This window comes from Apus apus, chromosome 1 (assembly GCF_020740795.1).
Source record: "Apus apus isolate bApuApu2 chromosome 1, bApuApu2.pri.cur, whole genome shotgun sequence".
NCBI classification, from domain to species: Eukaryota; Metazoa; Chordata; class Aves; order Apodiformes; family Apodidae; genus Apus; species Apus apus.
In genome coordinates this window covers 130,463,341-130,482,850 of record NC_067282.1, presented here as the reverse complement: position 1 = coordinate 130,482,850, position 19,510 = coordinate 130,463,341, and the positions used below count along the sequence as shown (strand labels likewise).

At 38.2% G+C, this 19,510-nt stretch overlaps 1 protein-coding gene across 3 annotated transcripts in view; it reads left to right on the top strand.

Annotated features, from left to right (window-relative positions):
* Positions 1-19,510, top strand: part of SHISAL1 (shisa like 1) — an 87,651-nt gene that overhangs the window by 30,834 nt on the left and 37,307 nt on the right. For all 3 annotated transcript variants that reach the window (XM_051644215.1, XM_051644214.1, XM_051644212.1), the window contains exons 2-3: positions 9,922-10,020; positions 17,844-18,057. In XM_051644215.1, coding sequence (XP_051500175.1) covers positions 9,954-10,020; positions 17,844-18,057 — 281 coding nt within the window. In that variant the 5' untranslated portion in view covers positions 9,922-9,953. The remainder of the gene's footprint in view (positions 1-9,921; positions 10,021-17,843; positions 18,058-19,510) is intronic.

Genomic DNA, 19,510 nt, shown 5'->3' with positions numbered 1-19,510 from the left:
GGGTTCACTAGCATTTTTCTTGGTTCTGCGGCCTTGTTGCTTTCAAAATGAAGTTCTCGTTAGCAATTCAGTGTTCTCAGGGCTCCAAAATTTAGGGATTTTAATTAGAATGGCTGTTAGCTGGGATGATTGCAGCAGCACAGGCATGTACTGCTCTTAAAAACAGCTGTTTAATGTCTTCATTAAGTGTATGGTCTGCAACAGTGTGAGGCTGGCGTGCTTTAACAGCAATGGGGCAAAAGAACAAGTGAAAGGAAGTTGCACCTATCTTCTACCCTACAGTTTTTCTCACCAACATTTGCTGGTCGGAGGCGCCTACACAGTTTCCTCTTTTCTGTAGCTGGTGCAGTAACAGCTCCTTATCCTCTTCTAGTCTGCTTTAAGAACAGCCTTAATTTGTGATGGTGCTGAGAAATATGTCAGTATATGAAAGATTTGAATATGCCATCGCTGATGTTTTAAGGAGGAAGACTGGTTCTTTCTCAGTTTACTCCCATGTGTGGTTTTCATCATTGTCTTTCATGAGAGGGTGAGCAAGACTTGAACAAAGTGTTTCCTGGAATCCAAAGAGTTATTTGCCTCTAAAGCGAACACTGATGGCCAGTTTCATGTTTCAAAAGTGACAAAGTCTTCCCTTTGAACAAATTTGCACAAGAGCCAACCCATCTCAGAAACAGCACCACTGCCATGAATGTGGTAGATTAAGTGCAGAATTTTGCCAGTTCACCCCAGGTTACTACCTGGTCCACTTTATTGATCATAAGCCTTTTTGTTGCCAGCAATAAGGTTATATCAACACTGTAGTATGAAGGCAGATGAGCTGGTTCTAAGTGAACCAACTTAAATACTGGAAGCAACCCATGTTGCTTCACAGGGTAGATGAGTGTACATGTAGTTCTGCACTAGGACAGCTGGTGTGCTTTCAGTTCACATTTAGAACTGGCTTGCAGTGCAAGTTGAGATGTTTTTCCTTAGGAATGTTGGAGTAATGCTGCCAAAATACTTGTAGTGCAGATCCATCTATGTTAGATAAGCTACACATTGTGATGGCGTAGTAAAATGATTCCTCATGAGGTAAAAAAACCCCACGATCTTTGCTAGTTTAACCACAACTGGCATCTTCTTCCCGCACTGCAACATTAATCAGGAGCTGCACCCTTTACTGATTTAGCTAACTGTGCCAGCAAAATTAGCTGGTTTTCCCATTGCAGTGCGTTCTGGTTTTCAAATGTGTTAAATAGCATAGTGACATTTTTGAGCAGGATCATTTCAATACTTGCTGGCCAGAAAACCATTTTAGAGCCTTTTAGAAAGCACTAGACAGGACGTGCTGAAGGGAGTAACTTTGCAAGGACTGGTGACTAGTGGTTAGCCAGAGTTTAAGTACTGCTTGGTACCCATACAGGGGCTTGGAATGTTTAACTAGTTCATTAAGAAATGGAGTATTAATTCATATTTGTCAAAGCAAACATCCTTTCTAATACTGGTGGAAAGAAGAAAAGAGTATTTATGAAAATTCTGAATTCCTTTCAATTTGACATGTTTAAATTAATCCTTTTCTTCTGAGTCTATTTAACTTTTGTTTAACTTATGCCTCATATTTTTTCACTTTCAAGCAAAACAGTTTTTTAAGCTCTTAAAACCAGAGTGAGGAAAGGTTAGAAACCAATCTGTTTAGATGCAAATCATGTTTAATGATGTTCAAGAATGTCAGAATGAAGTAAAATGTAGAAGTCAGCAGACTTTTCACAGGAAGGTTAGTTTTTCAAAGGAGGCCATTTTGGACAGGAAAGCGTATCAAAAGTGTTCTCATAGAAGCTATAGGTTGTTCTCATAGAAGCTATAGGTAGTTCTAAATGGTTAGGATCTGACTCCACATTGGTGAAACACAAAATTTACTTACACTTGTTTTCACTAGATAAGTTTTGAGACATTACTTTTATGGATAATAAAAATAAATTAAGTTTACTACCATATTTATAGATACACATCAGGTTTTACAGCTACACTACAATATAGAGATGAGCAATATTTGTCTGTCTATTAGATTTAGGAGATTTTTAAAATATCCTTGTTATAAACCAGCTAATTTTACCTTCATAACTTCTTCTGTGTCTCAATAACATCTTTAAAATTGCATGGACAAACTGTTTCCCATAAAGTAATAGAAATTGCATTATTAATTTAAGAGTTGGAAATTGAAATTGTTTAGATTAAAGTATTTTTGCTCTGGTTCTGTACTGAAAGTAGCTCAAAACCAGAAGTGTAAGTTTCCCTAGAGAAGAGCTTTGCATTTCTTAAAAGCTGAAATGCTAACTTGATTAACAATAAAGTTTTGTAATCACTTTAAAATGAATCCTCTTGCTCTCAAGCTGTCTTAGAAAATTATTACAACACTGCATATGTTTTGTTTCCTTATCATTCCTGGCTCATCGGAGACCAACAGCATTCAGAATTTCGAAGTCAAAATTTAGTTGTTTCAGATTGCTTTTTTTTCCGTTAGTAGCTTAGATTTGATAGTTTCATTGTACTAGACTTATGTATTAATTCCCTAGTGAAGCACTCATTTCAGCTTACACAGCTGGCTAAGCTTAGAAGTTGGTTGCACAAAATCACTCAGCCACCTTGTTTGACTCGGTAGCTAATCCAGGTGTACATCTGAACTGGGTTTAGCTCATTAAAAATAAGGATTTTTGGATGACTACAACAAATCTTTGTCAGCTGCCTACATTCCTACTGATACAGTACATGCAAATGAGAGTGTACGACTGTTTCAGACTCTTAACTAAGTGGTGTTCAGAGCATTAGGCTTCCTTGGCTGAAGGAGTTATGAGAAGTGAGGAAGTTGCCAGTAACTTGGAGCTGAAGTTAGTTATCAGTGTCAGTAAATAACCACAACTGCAGCTGTTACTTTTGCATGGCTGACTATCTCCCCGAAGTAATTTAGGTATTTTTCCTCAACATGAGTTCTAATGGATGCAGTGAAGGGCTGGTTGTAAGACAGACATTCTAAAATTTTCTGGCCTTCATCAGCAATAAATCCAGGAAATAAAATATTCATAAAATCACTTAGGTTGGAAAAGACCTTCAAGATCATCGAGTCCAACCATTAACCCTACTCTACTCTACCAAGTCCAGCATTAAGTCATGTCCCCAAGCACCACATCTAGACGACTTTTAAATACATCCAGGGATGGTGACTCAACCACAGTTATCCTACCAGATGCAAATACATAATTTATTGCATCAAGAAATTGATTAACTAAAGTTTATTTGCACTACAGATTCATTATAGTCGTATCTTTAATATCTTTAGTTTTGCTACAGAGGAAGCAAGGAATTTGGCTGTCAGAGATTTTGTGCTACCTTAGGGAAGTTTCTCAAGAGTTAAATTTTGTAATTAAAAGGTCTGAATGTACCACTGATTCTCTAAAATTAATTCTCTTGTAGTAGAGGAATCATTTGCTTTTGTATTAGATTCTACTGCATAAGGTACAGCCTAGTCCCAACTGCTAAAATCCATTTCCAATTTGCATGCGTATGATGTGTCTCTCAAGCTGTAGGTGTAGGACAAGTTGCAATAAGTGACTAAAAGTGTTGGGGAAAAGGGAAAGAGGTAAAAGAGGCAGGAGATAAATGAGCTTTTGACATTGAGGCTTTGACAGTTGAGAGTTGTTGCATGTACAGGTTTCTGGGCTGTGTCCTGTTGCCAGCAGCTCTACACTGCTTGCAGTTCACCAGATGGTCTTCAGGCTGTACTTACTAGATTTATTTCTTTGAACCTCCTGCATGTTATCTCTTCATAGCTTATTGGAGAATGGCTGGGGGAAATAATAAGTATGGGGGGAGGTGGGGTGTGTGAAATAAAGTAGTTCATATTTTCAGTTTATAAAATAAGAGGGAAGAATTTCATTACCAAGTTAGTGTAATATAAATTGGCTGGTATTTAGGAATGCTAGAACACTAACTGCAGTGCTGTCTGTAGTTGTGTAGCGACTCACACTTGCTAAGCATATGTGTATTAAGGTGTTTTTAGGGAAGAGACACTGAGTAATGTTAATGCTGCACTAAACCTAAATGGTTTTCTACCAGCAGTTCCTTTTGATAGATTGTTTCAATTGTTTCAAGACAACTGTCAACTGAAAACTAGTACTCACTTTTCATAAGTGTTTCCCTGAGGTTATTACAGTGTGAAACCACATTTTCTTAATAATCAGGTTTTCTTTCATGGCAGTTACATTGTTGCCTTTGTAATAGGGCTGTAATTTCATTGTAATAGCATTCATGATCTCATACTAGATGCATTTTAAGCCCATTTTAATATGAGAAGTGAACAGAGATGGACTTAGAAGTTAGGCTTGGATCACAGCCTTCTCTTTTCCATCTAATTTTAAACAGCTTTCTCAGTCACTGTGATTGCCTCAGCCACATTATTCATCCCCTAACTGCAGCCACAGTGCAACCAGTGTTGCGTGTTGTTTCCAGATGAGCAAATGGGTAGAGAGGAGGCCGTTTACCTGCTGGTGATCCTCCTTGTCCTGACGGTGTAAGAAGTGCAGCAAAGCTAATGTGTCTGAGGTTAGTCATGCTGTTTTCCAGGAGGAGACTGGGAAATAGGAGATTATGGAAATCCGAGCTTTTCTAGGTCTCATTTAATAATAACTGTGAAAGATGATCGTGTCCCAAGAGAAAGGAAGAAGTGAGGGGAAGCCCATCACGTGGTCTGGCATGATTTCCTAGGGCCTGGTCACTGGTACTTACTAAGATTGGATGGCCTGCTGGGCATTAGTGCAAAAAAGAGGGAGTCATCCTCAGTTATGTACCATGTGGTGATATGCTTTTATCTCTGTATTTATGTCTGTATGTAAAAGTACCTGTCGTGGTATAACAGTGATATACCTATATCTTTTTTGATTAAATGAGCATCAGCAGCAGCTCTATGGCTCTCTGAGCTTTTTTTATGCTGTAGTTTTATTTACCTTGGAGGAGTCCGCAGCTGTTGGGGTATTTATTAGGACCTTCTGGGCACTAAGAAAACATAAACAACTGAAACCAAAATGACACTGAAGTTACACACACAGCCTCGACAAAAACTGTGGAGCCAGATTTAAGAGGAGGTATTTTTAATATGTTTTCTAGGGGAAGATTGTAAGAAGTGGAAGTTGTTAGCCTAAGAAAAGGCTGAGTAAAGATGCGATTCTTTAGTGTGAGGTTGGTGAGGCACTGGCACAGGTTGCCCAGGGAGGCTGTGGATGCCCCCTTCCTGGAAGTGTTCAAGGCCAGGTTGGATGGGGCTCTGAGCCACCTGGTCTAGTGGGAAGTGTCCCTGCCCATGCAGGGTGGTTGAAACTAGATGATCTTCAAGGTCCCTTCCAACCCAAACCATTCTGTGATTCTATGATAGCACTTCTTGTACACATTCATTAAAGTCTGATGCGAAGAGAGGTGTACTCACTGTATCTCTAGGTAAATTGTTCTCCACCTCCACTGGGGATAGAGTGGGCTTGAATCAAAGCAAAGGAGCTGCAAATTAGACACAGGAAAAACTTTCTAGCTGTGATGTTAAAGGAAATTGCTTGAGAAGGCTGGAAAAAACCCTGCTAGTGGTGGAGATTCTGTGAGCTTCTGCTAGTTTAGATGTACCTAATCCTGTGACAGAAAGATGGATTAAATCATCTTTTGATTTGCCTCATTTTCTGTTATTCTGTACAGAGAGCTAACTTGTGAGGCAGTGCTGATGTACTTGATAAATTCTTTTGCTAGCTCCTTTTGTTCTTTCTAATAACCCAAAAATGCACAATGTGCAATGTTTTTCAAACATCTCTTGTAAACATAGCTTTTATTTTCCTTCAGAGTGAGGGGAAGTTATCTCTACATAAAAATCTTGCCACATGAAATGGTTATTTGTCTTGGCAGCTTTTCTTTCCAATGATTCACTTATTCCCTTCAAGAAAAGGCAGCCTGATGAAACTGTAGGGATAACCAAAGCAATGTATGTAGCAGCAGAGTTACGGTGTGTGAGTAAAAGGTAAAATCTGGTGTAATTACCTGGTATATGTATCTGGTCCCTGCACTTAAATTCCATGGCAGGGAAGGAGGTTAAAGGCAAATGAGCTAAGTTTAAGTAGTGGTGGTGAAATTGGAAGTTACAGTGGAATTGCAGGCTCTTCATCAGCAGAAACAAAAAGTCACCCACCTGCTGTGGGTGCTCTGTCTCCTATTAATGTCTGTTCTCCTTGATCAAAACATTACAACACCTTTCATTTGAGTGCTGCTCTCTTCTAATCAGTCGTTATTGCATCTTCTGCAAGGGAAAGCCATATTCCTAACACCATCCCTTTTCTGTGAAAAGACAGCACAAGACTTAAAAAACAAACACATGAGTTAGGACCATTTCTTCAATTTATAGACATGTTGACACACAGAGTGAAAAAAAGTCTCTAAAACTGATTCCTCAACCATTTCTTTAGTCTGTGATGCAGCTGCAGAGATACTTGTGATAGCTGGCAGAAAGGAGGTGATGTGAGCCTCCAAGGACATGGAGAAGGATGGGCATTCTCCCTCTCTCCACAGTGACCACCAATTAGCTTAAATGGTTCATTAAGAATGAAAGCTGATGTACTAGACCACCCCTCTAATTGCTGATTTACAGAATTAGAAAGAAAACTTAATCTCTTAGTCTCCAGGCCCTCATTAAAAAGAAAGAAGCTACAATCAAATCTACCTTTCCTCTTTCCTTCCATTGGAATTATCTATTATTATTCATATTATTAATATTACTATATCTTAATATAATTATTAATATTGTTATTAGTAATAATAATAAGTTATTGAGCCAGATCACTGCTAATTACCATGTTCCTGTCACCTCTATGTTGTGACCTAGCACTTGGAAATATTTGGTAGGATCTAGGCACTTTCTTTTAGCATGCCACCTGTTTTGTCCATCTCTTCCACCTGGCTGGTTGAGCTCTAAATGCTCAGAGACATCCTCAAGATGCTGCACTAAATTTGACTGCTTTACTCAGAAAACAGCATGTAAAAAGATTTTCAAAATGGCCAAGCAGTGAGTGGTTAGTTGTACCTCTGTCCTCCTAAAACCGGTCAGATTCAGTTTAGTTGCCACTGAATCAGTAGGTATAAAATCAGAGCATTTCCCTGTTATCACAAGTATGTTTGTATGTGTACATGTACATGGGTTCTGTCGTTCTCCTGGCCTTTGATGTGTGGCTCTAGTGTTCTAGTCTCTGGCTCTGATCTTCCCAGCTGGCACTTAATAAAATACAAGCGTCACAAGACTTGGATGAAAATGCCAGTTTCATTGTTGTCAGTTCTATTGGACATAATTGAATAAATCTTGCCTCCCTGAAGAGCTTCTAGATTTCTATATACAGTCAGTGCTGATTAAAAAATTGCCAGTAAGGCTCTATGCACTCTATTACTAACAAGCCTGTACTTTTAAAAATATATTTTTTTTCTTATTTCCAAAAGCATTTTTACCTTATTTCCAGTCTGAGTTAGTCTTCTACAACTGACATGCTTTTTCTTTCTGGTCAACTTTTATGCTGCTAAGTGAGATATTTTACAAAAATCTACTATGTTATTACTAAAAGTAGCTACTTTCATCAATGACAACACTGAGAGAAATAAAATTTACCACAAGCCCAGAGTGACATGCATTTATTATTCCCCTTAATTATGTATTAATTTGATTATATATTAACAATTCAATTAACTTTTTCTAGATCCACATCACACTCATAAAATTGTCATGACCTGAATTGTCTCATTTAATTCTAAAAATGGCCTTAGATTTCTTCAGGTCCTCTGAAAGCTGCCATAGTTTCCCAACAAACTGAAAAAAGGATTTATATGTCCCTCACCTTTTCTGTGTCCCTCACCCTTTATATGTCCACCACTTCTAAAATAATTGGATACAAATTTCACAGGATTGCAAATACCAGTTTACAAACCTTAGGACCAACTCATTAATGTATTCTTTATATGGAACTATTTAATAGTGTCACCTATACCAAACATCTGTCTCTTCCCAGATACACAACAGAAGTCTTTATTGATCTTTTTTTAATTAACTGTTACTAAAGGCAAGATTTCCCTAGTAATGCATCACTGTGAGAATTTCTGCAACTTTGTTTTACTCAGGAAGAAAGTCTTACTTATTTTATTCCTAACAATTTCATCAATAGCTTGTTCTTTCTATCTGCTTTTCTTTATTAAACATAACCTCTGGCTTATGTTCAATATTATTCCTTTTTATGCAATTCTAACTTTAAGTCTGATTAGTGTTTTAATAAACATGACATTCCTTCTGAAAAAAATGTGGCAGCTTTTCAAACAGGATTGATGCTTGGAAATATTCTTAATTAGCATTTGTAGTTTTCTGCGCTTTTTGTTTTTCTCATGGTGTTATTGTTTCTAATTGTTTTCCCCTTGGAAGAACTGACTTATTTTAAAACTACAAATACAGTGGTTTGTGTGTGAATGTGCTTGCAGATGACAGCATAAACTGTCATGATTCCTTGTACCAAAGTTACACTGACTTTCAGGTTTGTGATCTGTTGTCTTTCATACACTAAGGTGTCTTAGAGAATCTGCTTGTGCTGGACACAGCATTTTTTGATAGTGAGAAATGTTTTGTCTCTAAACACTTTGTAGATAGCATTGGGCCTCCTCTCCTGTGCCTACATACGTAACTCAGAAAGTAATTGTTCATCATAATGTTGATTTTTCACCCCCTCCCCCTTTTGTTGCTTGCAAGTGCAATTGTCTTGGGATTTGAATGTGATTCTGTAGATTGTAATAAACATCTGTTAGTGAATACCTAGTATTTATAAGTTAAAGCCCTGATTTCTTAAGGATTTGGCATCGTGTTGCTCTTGAGCTTTCAGAAACAGTGTAATTTTTCACATAAATTGCCGTTTTCTTCTCTTTTATCCAAGTTGCTTCTTTATAAACACCTTAGAACAATTTATTTTTTTTAGCAACCCCAGACTTAGACTCACCCCACCAGCTTTCAGTAGCACCACCTTGGCTTTCTGGTTTGTAGCCCAAGCTCCTGGTGTTGTTGTTCAAACAAAACATTTACTTCTTTATTATTCTCTAATGTCAACTTGTGTCCAGGATACTGAAGACTCTATATGTCCAGCATAATTCTGCCTTAGCAGTGACAACAGCAGCAACCCAATCCAGTGGGAGGTGTCCCTGCTTATGGCAGGGGGCTTGGAACCAGATGATCTTTAAGGTTCCTTCCAACTCAAATCTTTCTATGATTTGATGTTGATCACAATGCTTGCACTAGCCTCTGCTAGAGCTATAGAATGTGCAGCTGGTGACTGTGCATTTGGACTTGCCCAATTGTGGTCCTGTTCTGCCAAAAACTAGGTTAGCCTTTCTGTGATGTCTGTCAGCTGAACCGCATCACATCTTGCCCTCATTTCTAGGAAAGCAAGAAATAATAATCCCATTAAATGCTGTGACTCTAATGAAAAGCCATTTTTTGCAATGTTTCCAACCATCTCAGTTGCTCAACCCACTTTCTGAACGACTGCACCCTCTAATGGGGTAAAACAGATTGACTGTCAAAGCAGCCAATTTATATAGTTCATGTTCTTCTAGTCCTTTCAGGCATAATACAACAGCTCATTCTTCTGACAGTAAAGAAAGCAGAGTTTTGTTGAACGTAGATTACAGGGGAGGTGTAACTATCCAGTAAAGGCTTAATATGATTCATGTCTACCCTGGGTTCATGAAAAGCATGTAAAAAATCTGTACACATTCATGGTGAAATGAGAAAGGGATTTGTGTCTCAATTTACCAAAGCTTTGTGGGGAAGTAAAAGTTTGAACAATGACAGTGAGATGAAACAGACACTTAACCAAGATGTTGCATTTTGTCAAACAGATAATTCTCTAATGGACCAATGAAAGCCAACGATGACAAGTTGTGGTCAACAGTCCTTGAATGTGCTGATGGTTCTACTTTCATTACTATTGTCAGCAGGTAATTTTTATACTTTGAATTTATCTTTTGCTGAGGTGTGCCAAAGGGAAAAGTTAGTTGAAATTTAATAATAGGCTCCTACAAAACAAGCAAGGTGAAATGAGTTGTTAATTGAATAATAAATAAATCAAGCCTCTTTGTATTTAAGAACTGGAAGCTGGAATTTGAAATGAAATTGAAAATGGAGATAAAGAAGGAAAAATGGTGAGACACTGACACGGGGAAGCAGGCTGAACATTTAAAATAAACAAAAGCTACTGTTTTGATATGCTGGTTGTTTTGCTCATGTAAAAGAAAAAAACAAGCTTTATACCACTGTACAATCCAACCATTTTGCTGAATAACCATCTGTTGAAAGCAGAGCAAGTTGGGTTCCAGCTGTGTGTTTTTATATGTGCACATGAGAGTATATAAGCATGTGAAGGATTGAACTTGGGTCTTGAGCTATTCTTGAGATGAATATATGTTAGATACAGTGTAACTTATCTTACTTACATATTTTTTAAAATATATTACATCATGGTATACAAATATTATGTTATTTTCCTGAATCTAAATAATTAACTGGACCAGGAAGTGGTTCCAGAGATTTTTCTCCTGCCCTAGATGTTTGCTACTAACACACAGAAAGGAATTGTGCAGAAATCCATCCGTTGTTAGAGTAAGAATTAGTTAAATGCTTTTGGTTTTCAGAAGTTACTTATGACATTCAGATTTGCTGTAATTATGAATGAATATTTGAAAAAAAATTTTCTTAAAAAGGTTCTTAGCTCAAATAGATTTGATTGTACAAGTTTTTAACTCTTAGTACAATCTCTTTTCTCCTCCATTCTTGAAGCACTTTTTAATCCAAAACTATATTTTTGCCATCACTGCTCCTTATTCCCTTGTACATCACATCCCTAACCACCATACTTAAAACTTTACAAGGCATTATGTATCCTAAAGTATTCTTATGATTCAGTAAGAGTTGTTACTACTCTGTGTAATGCCTGTAATGCTCAGCTAGATCCTCATCAATTAGTTCAGTGTGCACTTTATTGCCCACAGTCTCATTGCTCATTTGCCAAGTGTTCAAGTTGATTCTTGCTAATGACAATTCACTATTTAGCTATAACTCACACATGTTTTTTTGCTCTCAATGCTATGCTATCAACTAGACTACCTGTCTGCTTAATTTTAAACCACTATTTTCCTTTAGAGTCCTTCCACTGATACCCTATGTATGGTGCTGCATCCCTAGTTATGTAAATACCCTCCTCCTGTGCACCAGAATCAGGCACAGGGGTTGTAGCAGCTTATTTGTTGTTTTCCATGTTCAAATCATTCCAGAAAGCTGTTTCCCTGGTGCATAAATGAAGCCAATTATTCAAGAAGACGCCAGTGACTGTGTCCCAGTGATCAAACATCACCAAATTTTCCAGCTGCTCCAGTCTTTTCCGTTTCATTTTTTGTGAAATTTTCACTCCTTTGCCACTCTAGAGGGGACTTTGCCTAGAGACCTGAGATCCCACTTCTCCAGCCATTCTCCTCAAGATGATGTAAATATCTACATTCCAATTGGATGGGACACTGTGATTGCACCATGTGTGCAAAAAGCAGTCAGCTACTGGTGTGTGTATATATATATATATGTGTGTGTGTATATATATATATACACACATATATACACGTATTCCCTCCAACCCAGGCACAGAGTCAGTGTTCTGATATTTTTTCCTCTTAGAAGAAAAGTACTGCCTTTGAAGTGCAGTGTTTCTATTTGAACCTTATTACCTATAGCTTTTAGTTCTTACATAATTTATCCTTTAACATCAAAAACTATAGTCTTTGTAAACGTGTACCTTATCTTCTTGTTGGTCCTTGGCAATTAGTATTTTCTTACCTGACATTATTAGCATGTAAAGTAGGCTTAATTTGAAAATCATCACAAGCCTTTCATGCCAGCCTCACTCTGCTCCTTAGGGAATTTTATTACTGACATCTGTAGATGAGAGTTTAGATCATTGCTAATTCACACACATATTTTACAGGATGAAATTTATTATTTATTATTTTGCAGCCAGCAGGAATGTAAATTTTTTTTGTCCAAGACAGGTCAGCTTCTACAAAGGAAAACTGCTGGCTTTATGCAGTAAGAATGATGGGGCTGCTACTCCCACTGGAATGCTATGAATATCATTTTTAAACTGAGCTGAAATGAAAATCTAATGGCAAGACTCCTTTTGAGTTCCCTGCTTCCAAGTCTGTGACATACTAAGATTCACAATCTTAGTAATAAATTTCTACAGTCTGTCTGCACGATTGAAAAGTGCACTTAACTATTAGAAGTGTAACTTTCACTGGCTGCAGAGACAAAAAGTAAGAGCAGAAGTAACAGAAGAGTTCTCAGAGCCTGGTCTTCACTGTTGAAAAGACAGGCTTCAGTTCAGAGTAGGTTCCATTTAAGAAAAGGGTGAGATTGGATTGAGAATACTGAAACTGCAGACTGATTTTATGTTGGTGCTATCAAGGTCACAATGGCATGCAATTTTAGGATTTGTAAACACTTCCTAGCTGCACAAGGAATGCACAGCAAAGGGAGGTGCAGCACTCAGCCATGCTAGAGGAATAAATACCCTTTCTGGCCACTCCCTCTTAGATCTGCTTTGCAGTAATGTTGCTGTTTATATTCATTTCATGGATTGAAACACTTTTATAAAACCAGGGATGACAGCAAAGCTTCTATTAACAAGCAAAAAAGTGACATGTTATTTGCACATTGCAGTATTTTTTCTTTGAAGCAGGAAATATATGTCCACGTAGCAGAATCATCAGAAGATCTCAAATGATTGGTATTATGCTAAGTAAAATGCATGCATGTGAATATTTCTGTGGATCCGTATGGGAAGCTTATAAAGACCAGCCATTCTGAAAGCCTTGGGGCTTTAAAAATTTAGTAGTTTACTTTTTAATGTAGATTAATCTTAAGATGATTTTAAATCAGTCATTTGAAGCATGAGAGACTCTTCTGTTGAGATCAGTAGTAACAGAAATAGGACCATCTATATCACTTAGCTGTTCAAAAATAATTTTCAAAAATACTATGAGAATTTGCACATGCAGCTCCATTTCAGAAACAGCTGCCATCTTTGCAACAGGCAACTTCAAGAGCCTTTCAGGTACAATAATTTACCTGAAGTGTTTCTGTAGAAAGAAGGCTCTTTAATCCTCAGGATTTAAGCAAAGTTATTTTTAAGGAAAAATACTTTTTCTGAAAAAAAAAAAAAAAGACACTGTTTATTATATTTCTGATTCTCAGAGAAGGAAAGACAGGAAGTAAAATCACACAGATTCAAATAAACTGGTAAAGTTTTTTCACTGTGTACTAAGTCTGGCTGAGATGGGGTTAGTTTTCTCCATAGCAGCTTGTATGGTGCTGTCTTTTAAACTGGTGACCAAAACAATGTTGGTGACACACCATTATTTTAGCTGTTACTGAGTGGCCCTTACACAGGGTTAAAGCTGCTTCTGGTTTTCATTGTCCACCCCAGTGAGGTGGACAAGAGCCTGGTAGGGGGCACAGCTGACCCATACTGGCCAAAGGGATATTCCATATCATATAACAGCATGCTCGGCAATAAAACTGGGATGGAAGTTTATTAAAAAATTGGTGAGGGACTGGCTGGGCATCAGGATGTTGGTAGTGAGTGATTTCTTTTGCATCACTTGTGTGTCATTTTGGGAGTTTTGTTTGGTTTTGTTATTTTGTGTTGTGTGATTATTTTTTTTTTAATTAATTTATTACATGTTCTTTATCTTAAACCAAAAATTTTCTCACTTTCCCCTTCTGATTCTCTTGCCCATTCCCTGGGAGGGGGAGTGAGCAAGCAGCTGTGTGATGCTTAGTTGCCTGCCAGAGTTAACCCACCACACACTGACTGCCAAATTCAGACTGTAATTCAAGCATCATCTTATGCTCTTATTTGCGTGTATGTTTTACTCACTGACACACATTTTACTATTTAAGGATTTGCTCAGGTCTGCATTTTATTGCAGACATCACTCCTCCTCTGACCTGATGTTACTCTCATTCTCTCTTCATTCCCTAGTCATCCTTCCCACTGTTTTCATTCCAAATGAAGTTTGGCATTTGCTTTCCTTTTAAAATGGGCAAAGGAGCTGTCTGGGGATAAGAGGACACTTTCACAGGTGCTGTTAAATCATGAGACTTAACACTACTTTGCAGTGATGAGCAAGCTAAACTTCTTAGGGACTTAAAGCCCTCTAATGCATTCTCACAATGCACCTTATTTCTTAGAGCACTGAATGTTTTCAGCAGTAGGGAAGCATTCGATTGGTTATGAAACATAAATAACTAGTTTTAATTCTTACAATGTTCACTAGATGTATATACAAGTCAAGTGAATAAACATCACTCTTGGAAGTGCAGTTGTGCACTATGAAGGATACACACTTAACTTGCATTTGCTAGGTCCAATAATAACATTTAATTTGTTTGTTGACACAGGCATTAATTCACCTTTCTTCCTAGTAATGATGACTGGTGGAACTACATGCATAGTAACACATGTAATGTACCTTTGGAAGGCAATACAAACATTTACAGGACACCTTTACAGGTGCCCAACCATGTGCATCTGATGCCATTTGACTTGATCATCAGTGTGTGCACCAGATCTACAAGATACCTGCATCTCCTCAGCTGAAAACTGGAGACCAGCCAGAACAGGCTAGGGAAATCTTAGCTGGCACTGGAGACCTGTATTTAAAGAACTGAATCAGCCTCCTCTTCTTGGTAAAAATCAAATTATTAGTTAAAAGTTCTGTTTAGTTTGTAAATTTCTCCCATGCCACACATTTGTTCTCTTATTTTCTTGATTTTACTTTTGCAAAGACAAATGTTACGTAGTTAAAACTAAAATGATGATGAGACAGAGCACAATCTCAGCAAGTTTCCTGTTGATACAGAAGTGGGAGGGGTGGCTGATATGCCATAAGGCTGTGCTGCTGTCCAGAAGGACCTGGACAGACTGAAGAAATGGGCTGACAGGAACTACATAAAGGGGGATCATGAAGTCCTGGACATTCCTGGGGAGGAACAACCACAGGCAGCAGTAGGTGCTTGGGGCCAGCTGGCTGGAAAGCTCTTTGTGTGCTGCCAGCAGGTTGAGGGCAGTGGCCCTTCCCCTCTACTCAGCACTGGTAGGGCCACACCAGAAGTGCTGTGTCCATTTCTTGGCTTCCTAGTGTGAGAGAGAAATGGAGCTGGAGGAGCTCCATTTGGAGCTCAGTATCTACTGGAGGGAGTTCAGTGAAGGGCTATTCAGTGATGAATCCTTCTTTATGATAAAGAAAAGACTGAGAGCAGAGACTGCTCAGTGTAAGGAGGAGAAGGCTCAGGGCTATCTTATTGGTGTATATAAGTACCTGAAGGGGGGACGTAAAGAAGAGTGAGACAAACTCTTTTGGGTTGTGCCCAGTGATGGGACCAGAGGCAGTGAGAACAAACTGAAACGGAGAAGGTTGCCTCTGAACAGCAAGAAACACATTTTCATTGTGAGGGTGACTGAGTACTGCTCATGTTGTCTGGGGAAGTTGTGAAGTCTCCATCCCTGGAGATACTCAAAAGGCTTCTGGACATGGTTCTGGCCCTGCCTGAGCACAGGGATTGGACCAGATGACTTCCAGAGGTTCCTTCCAACTTGTAACCGCTGAGTTTTTTCAAAACTTAATCAATCCTGGAACACTTTCATTATTACTATGTTAATTAAGGAAGGTGCAGGGTAGTAAATATTTGTTCAAACAAATCTATGTTAATGCAATTACATGCTTTGTAGATTTTGCAACAAAATATGAACATGCAGATTTGTTACAAGAGTTACAGAGGATTTTGAAACCTAAGTTTAAAGAAAGACCATTTCTTGACTGGTTCTGGCATCCTCAGGTTTGGAAGACACATTTTTCCCAGGAAGGGCAGGAAAAGATATGTAATTAATTTTCTCATTATCTATGCTACTTGAGAAATATTATTCTTCTAGCACTCTCAGTTCCTGACTGAATTAATCTACAGAAGTATTTTCTCTTTTGTTAAAGTAATGATGACAGGTATTTGTGTGTGCACGTCAGTGTGTGTGCATGTATATATAAAAATGTAAAATGTTTAGAGTGACTTTCCTTCACTCAGAGGGCAGTACAAATCATCTTGTTTTCTCATCAGTTTAATATTCTGCTTTTTGTTCTAGGCTTCTTCTGTACACACAAATAAAGAAGTAATCTCCACTGTCATGATCCTTAAAATGTGGCTAGATCTACAGAAAGAGAGATTCTTGAAATTAATGTAGTTTATCAAATTGAGAAACAAAAGTGTTAGGAATAGACTTTTTTAAGCAACATAGAAAGAAATGAGGATTAGATGCATAAAATGCATAGAAGCAATTACAGATTAACAGGGACTAGAGAAATACAACACAGTGAAATTAGAGCAAATCATTATCTGTAACCTTTTGTACTGGTAAACTGATACAAAAATCATACAACAAGTTACAAGGGATAATTGTCAGTCTGAAGTGAATGTCCGTTATTAATTGGTGGAACCTTATGAAGTGCAGCTACCCCCAGCATTGTTGTGCCTCTGTTCTCTAACCAGGGTAGCAACATTTCACTGCTGAGAGTATTCAGACTCCTGACTTCTAAATTTCACTTGCCTTGGAGTGTAAGGGCTTTGGGTAGTCTGTATGGTACATGTAGCCTTAAATGAGACCATAAGGCCTAGCACAACACAAATTATAAATAAATTAAAATGCCAGCAGTATATGGAACGAAATATTGTCTCTTATAAGACTTCTCAGATCAATCAGGAATTTACGTGGTTGTTGCTTGTGTCCATGCTGGAAGAGATCTATACCCTGCCCCTTTGCAAGGCTGATTAACTCGGGGAAACCAAGGTGATGGGATAGCTTCCAGTTCAGAGCTGTTTGCAACCAGCAGCCTTACAGCATGGTCAGGCAGCTTGCATTGGCCTACAGTCTTGATAGGTAGATGGAACCACACTGGACATGTCACCACACAGCTATCAGCCTCAAGTCTACATTCAAAGGATGTACATGGAAAGCATTTAATTTTATTTATTTATTTGTTTGTTTATTTATTTATTCCCCTGGGAAAAGGGGCAGTGAAAGCAATGTGACATAGCCCTGTAAAAAATATTCTCAGAGATGTAATTAACACTTTACTTGAGGTTTTAATGTAAGAACTCCCAGGAATAGCTGTATTTCTGTTAATTCGATCTATTTTAAAATTCAGAATCATTCAGATCTGTTATACTGTTTTATAATTACTATTTCTGGCAAAATAATCCTTATCAATGAATGACCTTTACAGTAGAGGTTTTTTTTTTGTCAAGAATAATGACTGTAAATCAAGTGCCATCAAACTTTTATTGCGGTTTCTACGGAAGCTTTTTGTTTTTATGAAGTCATCCCAGGAGAATAAAAACATGAACATTGTTGGGTGTTCATGGGTATCCATATATTTAGAACAGAAAATATTTCCCCAAATATTTTTGTGCTGCTTAGCATGGAGGACATTTCTTCTCTTCCCTTGAAAGAAATCCTAGTGATCAGGAACAAAGTAGCAATAAAAGTCAAAACGTAACAGGAGGATAAATATTGTAATAGCAAATGTTATGATGTTGAGAGTTCTGAACCATCAGTGTGTTTCAGAAATCAAACAACAATTGTTTAAGCTTAACCAATGAAAAATGATAGTGCATAATACGTAACAAGTAACTCACAAAGCCAATGTTGTTCTTTGTTTTACAGCCTTGTCTGCACATTTCCGGGTCTGCGAGCCATACACAGACTACAAAGGTCGCTACCACTTTGGTTTTCACTGCCCCCGTCTTTCTGACAATAAATCCTACATCTTTTGCTGTCACCATAACAACACAGTATTTAAATACTGCTGCAATGAGACAGAATTTCAGACTGTTATGCAGATGAACTTAACGGGGAATGCAGATGGATATATGCACAAGTAAGTACATGAGTTTTAAAGTACTCTTCACCAAGCTCTTCCTGCTCTGGTAACGTAGTCTGAGGTGTACTTAATCATGGAAGCAATTAGAATCATTGCACGTACAGAAAAACATTGCTGGAAGGTTTTTGCTCCTAGAAGAGAGGCTATTTTAGCTTTGCTTTCTTTCCTTTGATGCGGGCTATAACCATTGCTGGGAGTGCTCCTATGTAAAAATTGCTTATAAATGTAACAAATCTTGAGTTACATAGAAAAGTTACCAAAGTCTCACCTCTGAGCCCAGTCTGATCCAAACTGTGTTCAAATGTGCATTACTAAGAATAATCCCCAAAGCTATCTGTAGGGGAGAGAGGAAGTGAGGTGACACTTTCCATATCAACTCAAGTATACTGTTTTGAATCTCTGATGGTTTGAATATAAATCTCTTGTAATCACTGACACTGGGGGGCAGAACATATTTCCATCATGTACCAACACTGTGTGGTCTCCTTGCCTGTTACCTGGGAAACTTCCATGTACTGCTGGGGCCTCTTCTCTAAGGTAAGTATCTGTTAACTTTTTTTCTGAAGAAAAATTAAGTAGCCAGTAGATTTTTGTTACCGATGACTTTCTTTAAGAAGACAAAATCTTCACTTGTGGTCTGTCTCCTGTTTAGTGTTTGATATTCCAGCCACACTCATCTGCTGCAATTTCTTTTGGTGCAGAGGGCAACCTTCAACTGATGTAAATCCCCAAGGTCAAATTCTGATCTATCTGCTTTCCCCTTACATTTTATTCTGGTATCCAGCCCCTCCAGGGTAAGGAAGGGGCAGATAAAAGACAACTGGAATTCCAGTCTGTTGATTTTTGTTCACAGCAGTGATTATATTGTTTTCTTCTGTGGTGCAAAAGTCAGTCAGTGTGTTGTCATCCATTCTTATGGAAGCAGGTGCAAGGCTGCTAGGAGACTATGGTGCTGGAATAGTGATGCTGTCCTGTTTAACTCTGTGTGTGCAGCTGCATCCAGCAGAAGGCAGCTCATGGAGTCACCAAACTGGCATCTCCCTTACAACCACTCCTCACACAGCTCTGCCTAGAGAGGTTTGAATCTTGCATAGACGTAGAAGTTGCACACTCTAAATTGACAGGTTTTAAAGGGGCAATCACCTACTATAAAGAAGTCTGTGTAGTGTGAATGAAAGACAAAAATAGACTCTACCCATATAAGATACCTTTAAATCAATGTGAATCTCTACTGTCTTGTTACTATCTGTGCAGCTGTGTCCTTGAGGTGAAATTGCCTTGCCTTGGCCTTGTAGCGCATCTGGGAATATCCTAAGAACATATCACACAGAACGTTGGGGAGACACTTAAAGTCTAACAGGTCTATTAAAGGCTGTCCATTTCCTCCATCCTTTGTGTATTCTAGACAATCTAGAAACTGCTAGAACTCCCAGCTGGGACTACCCAGTTC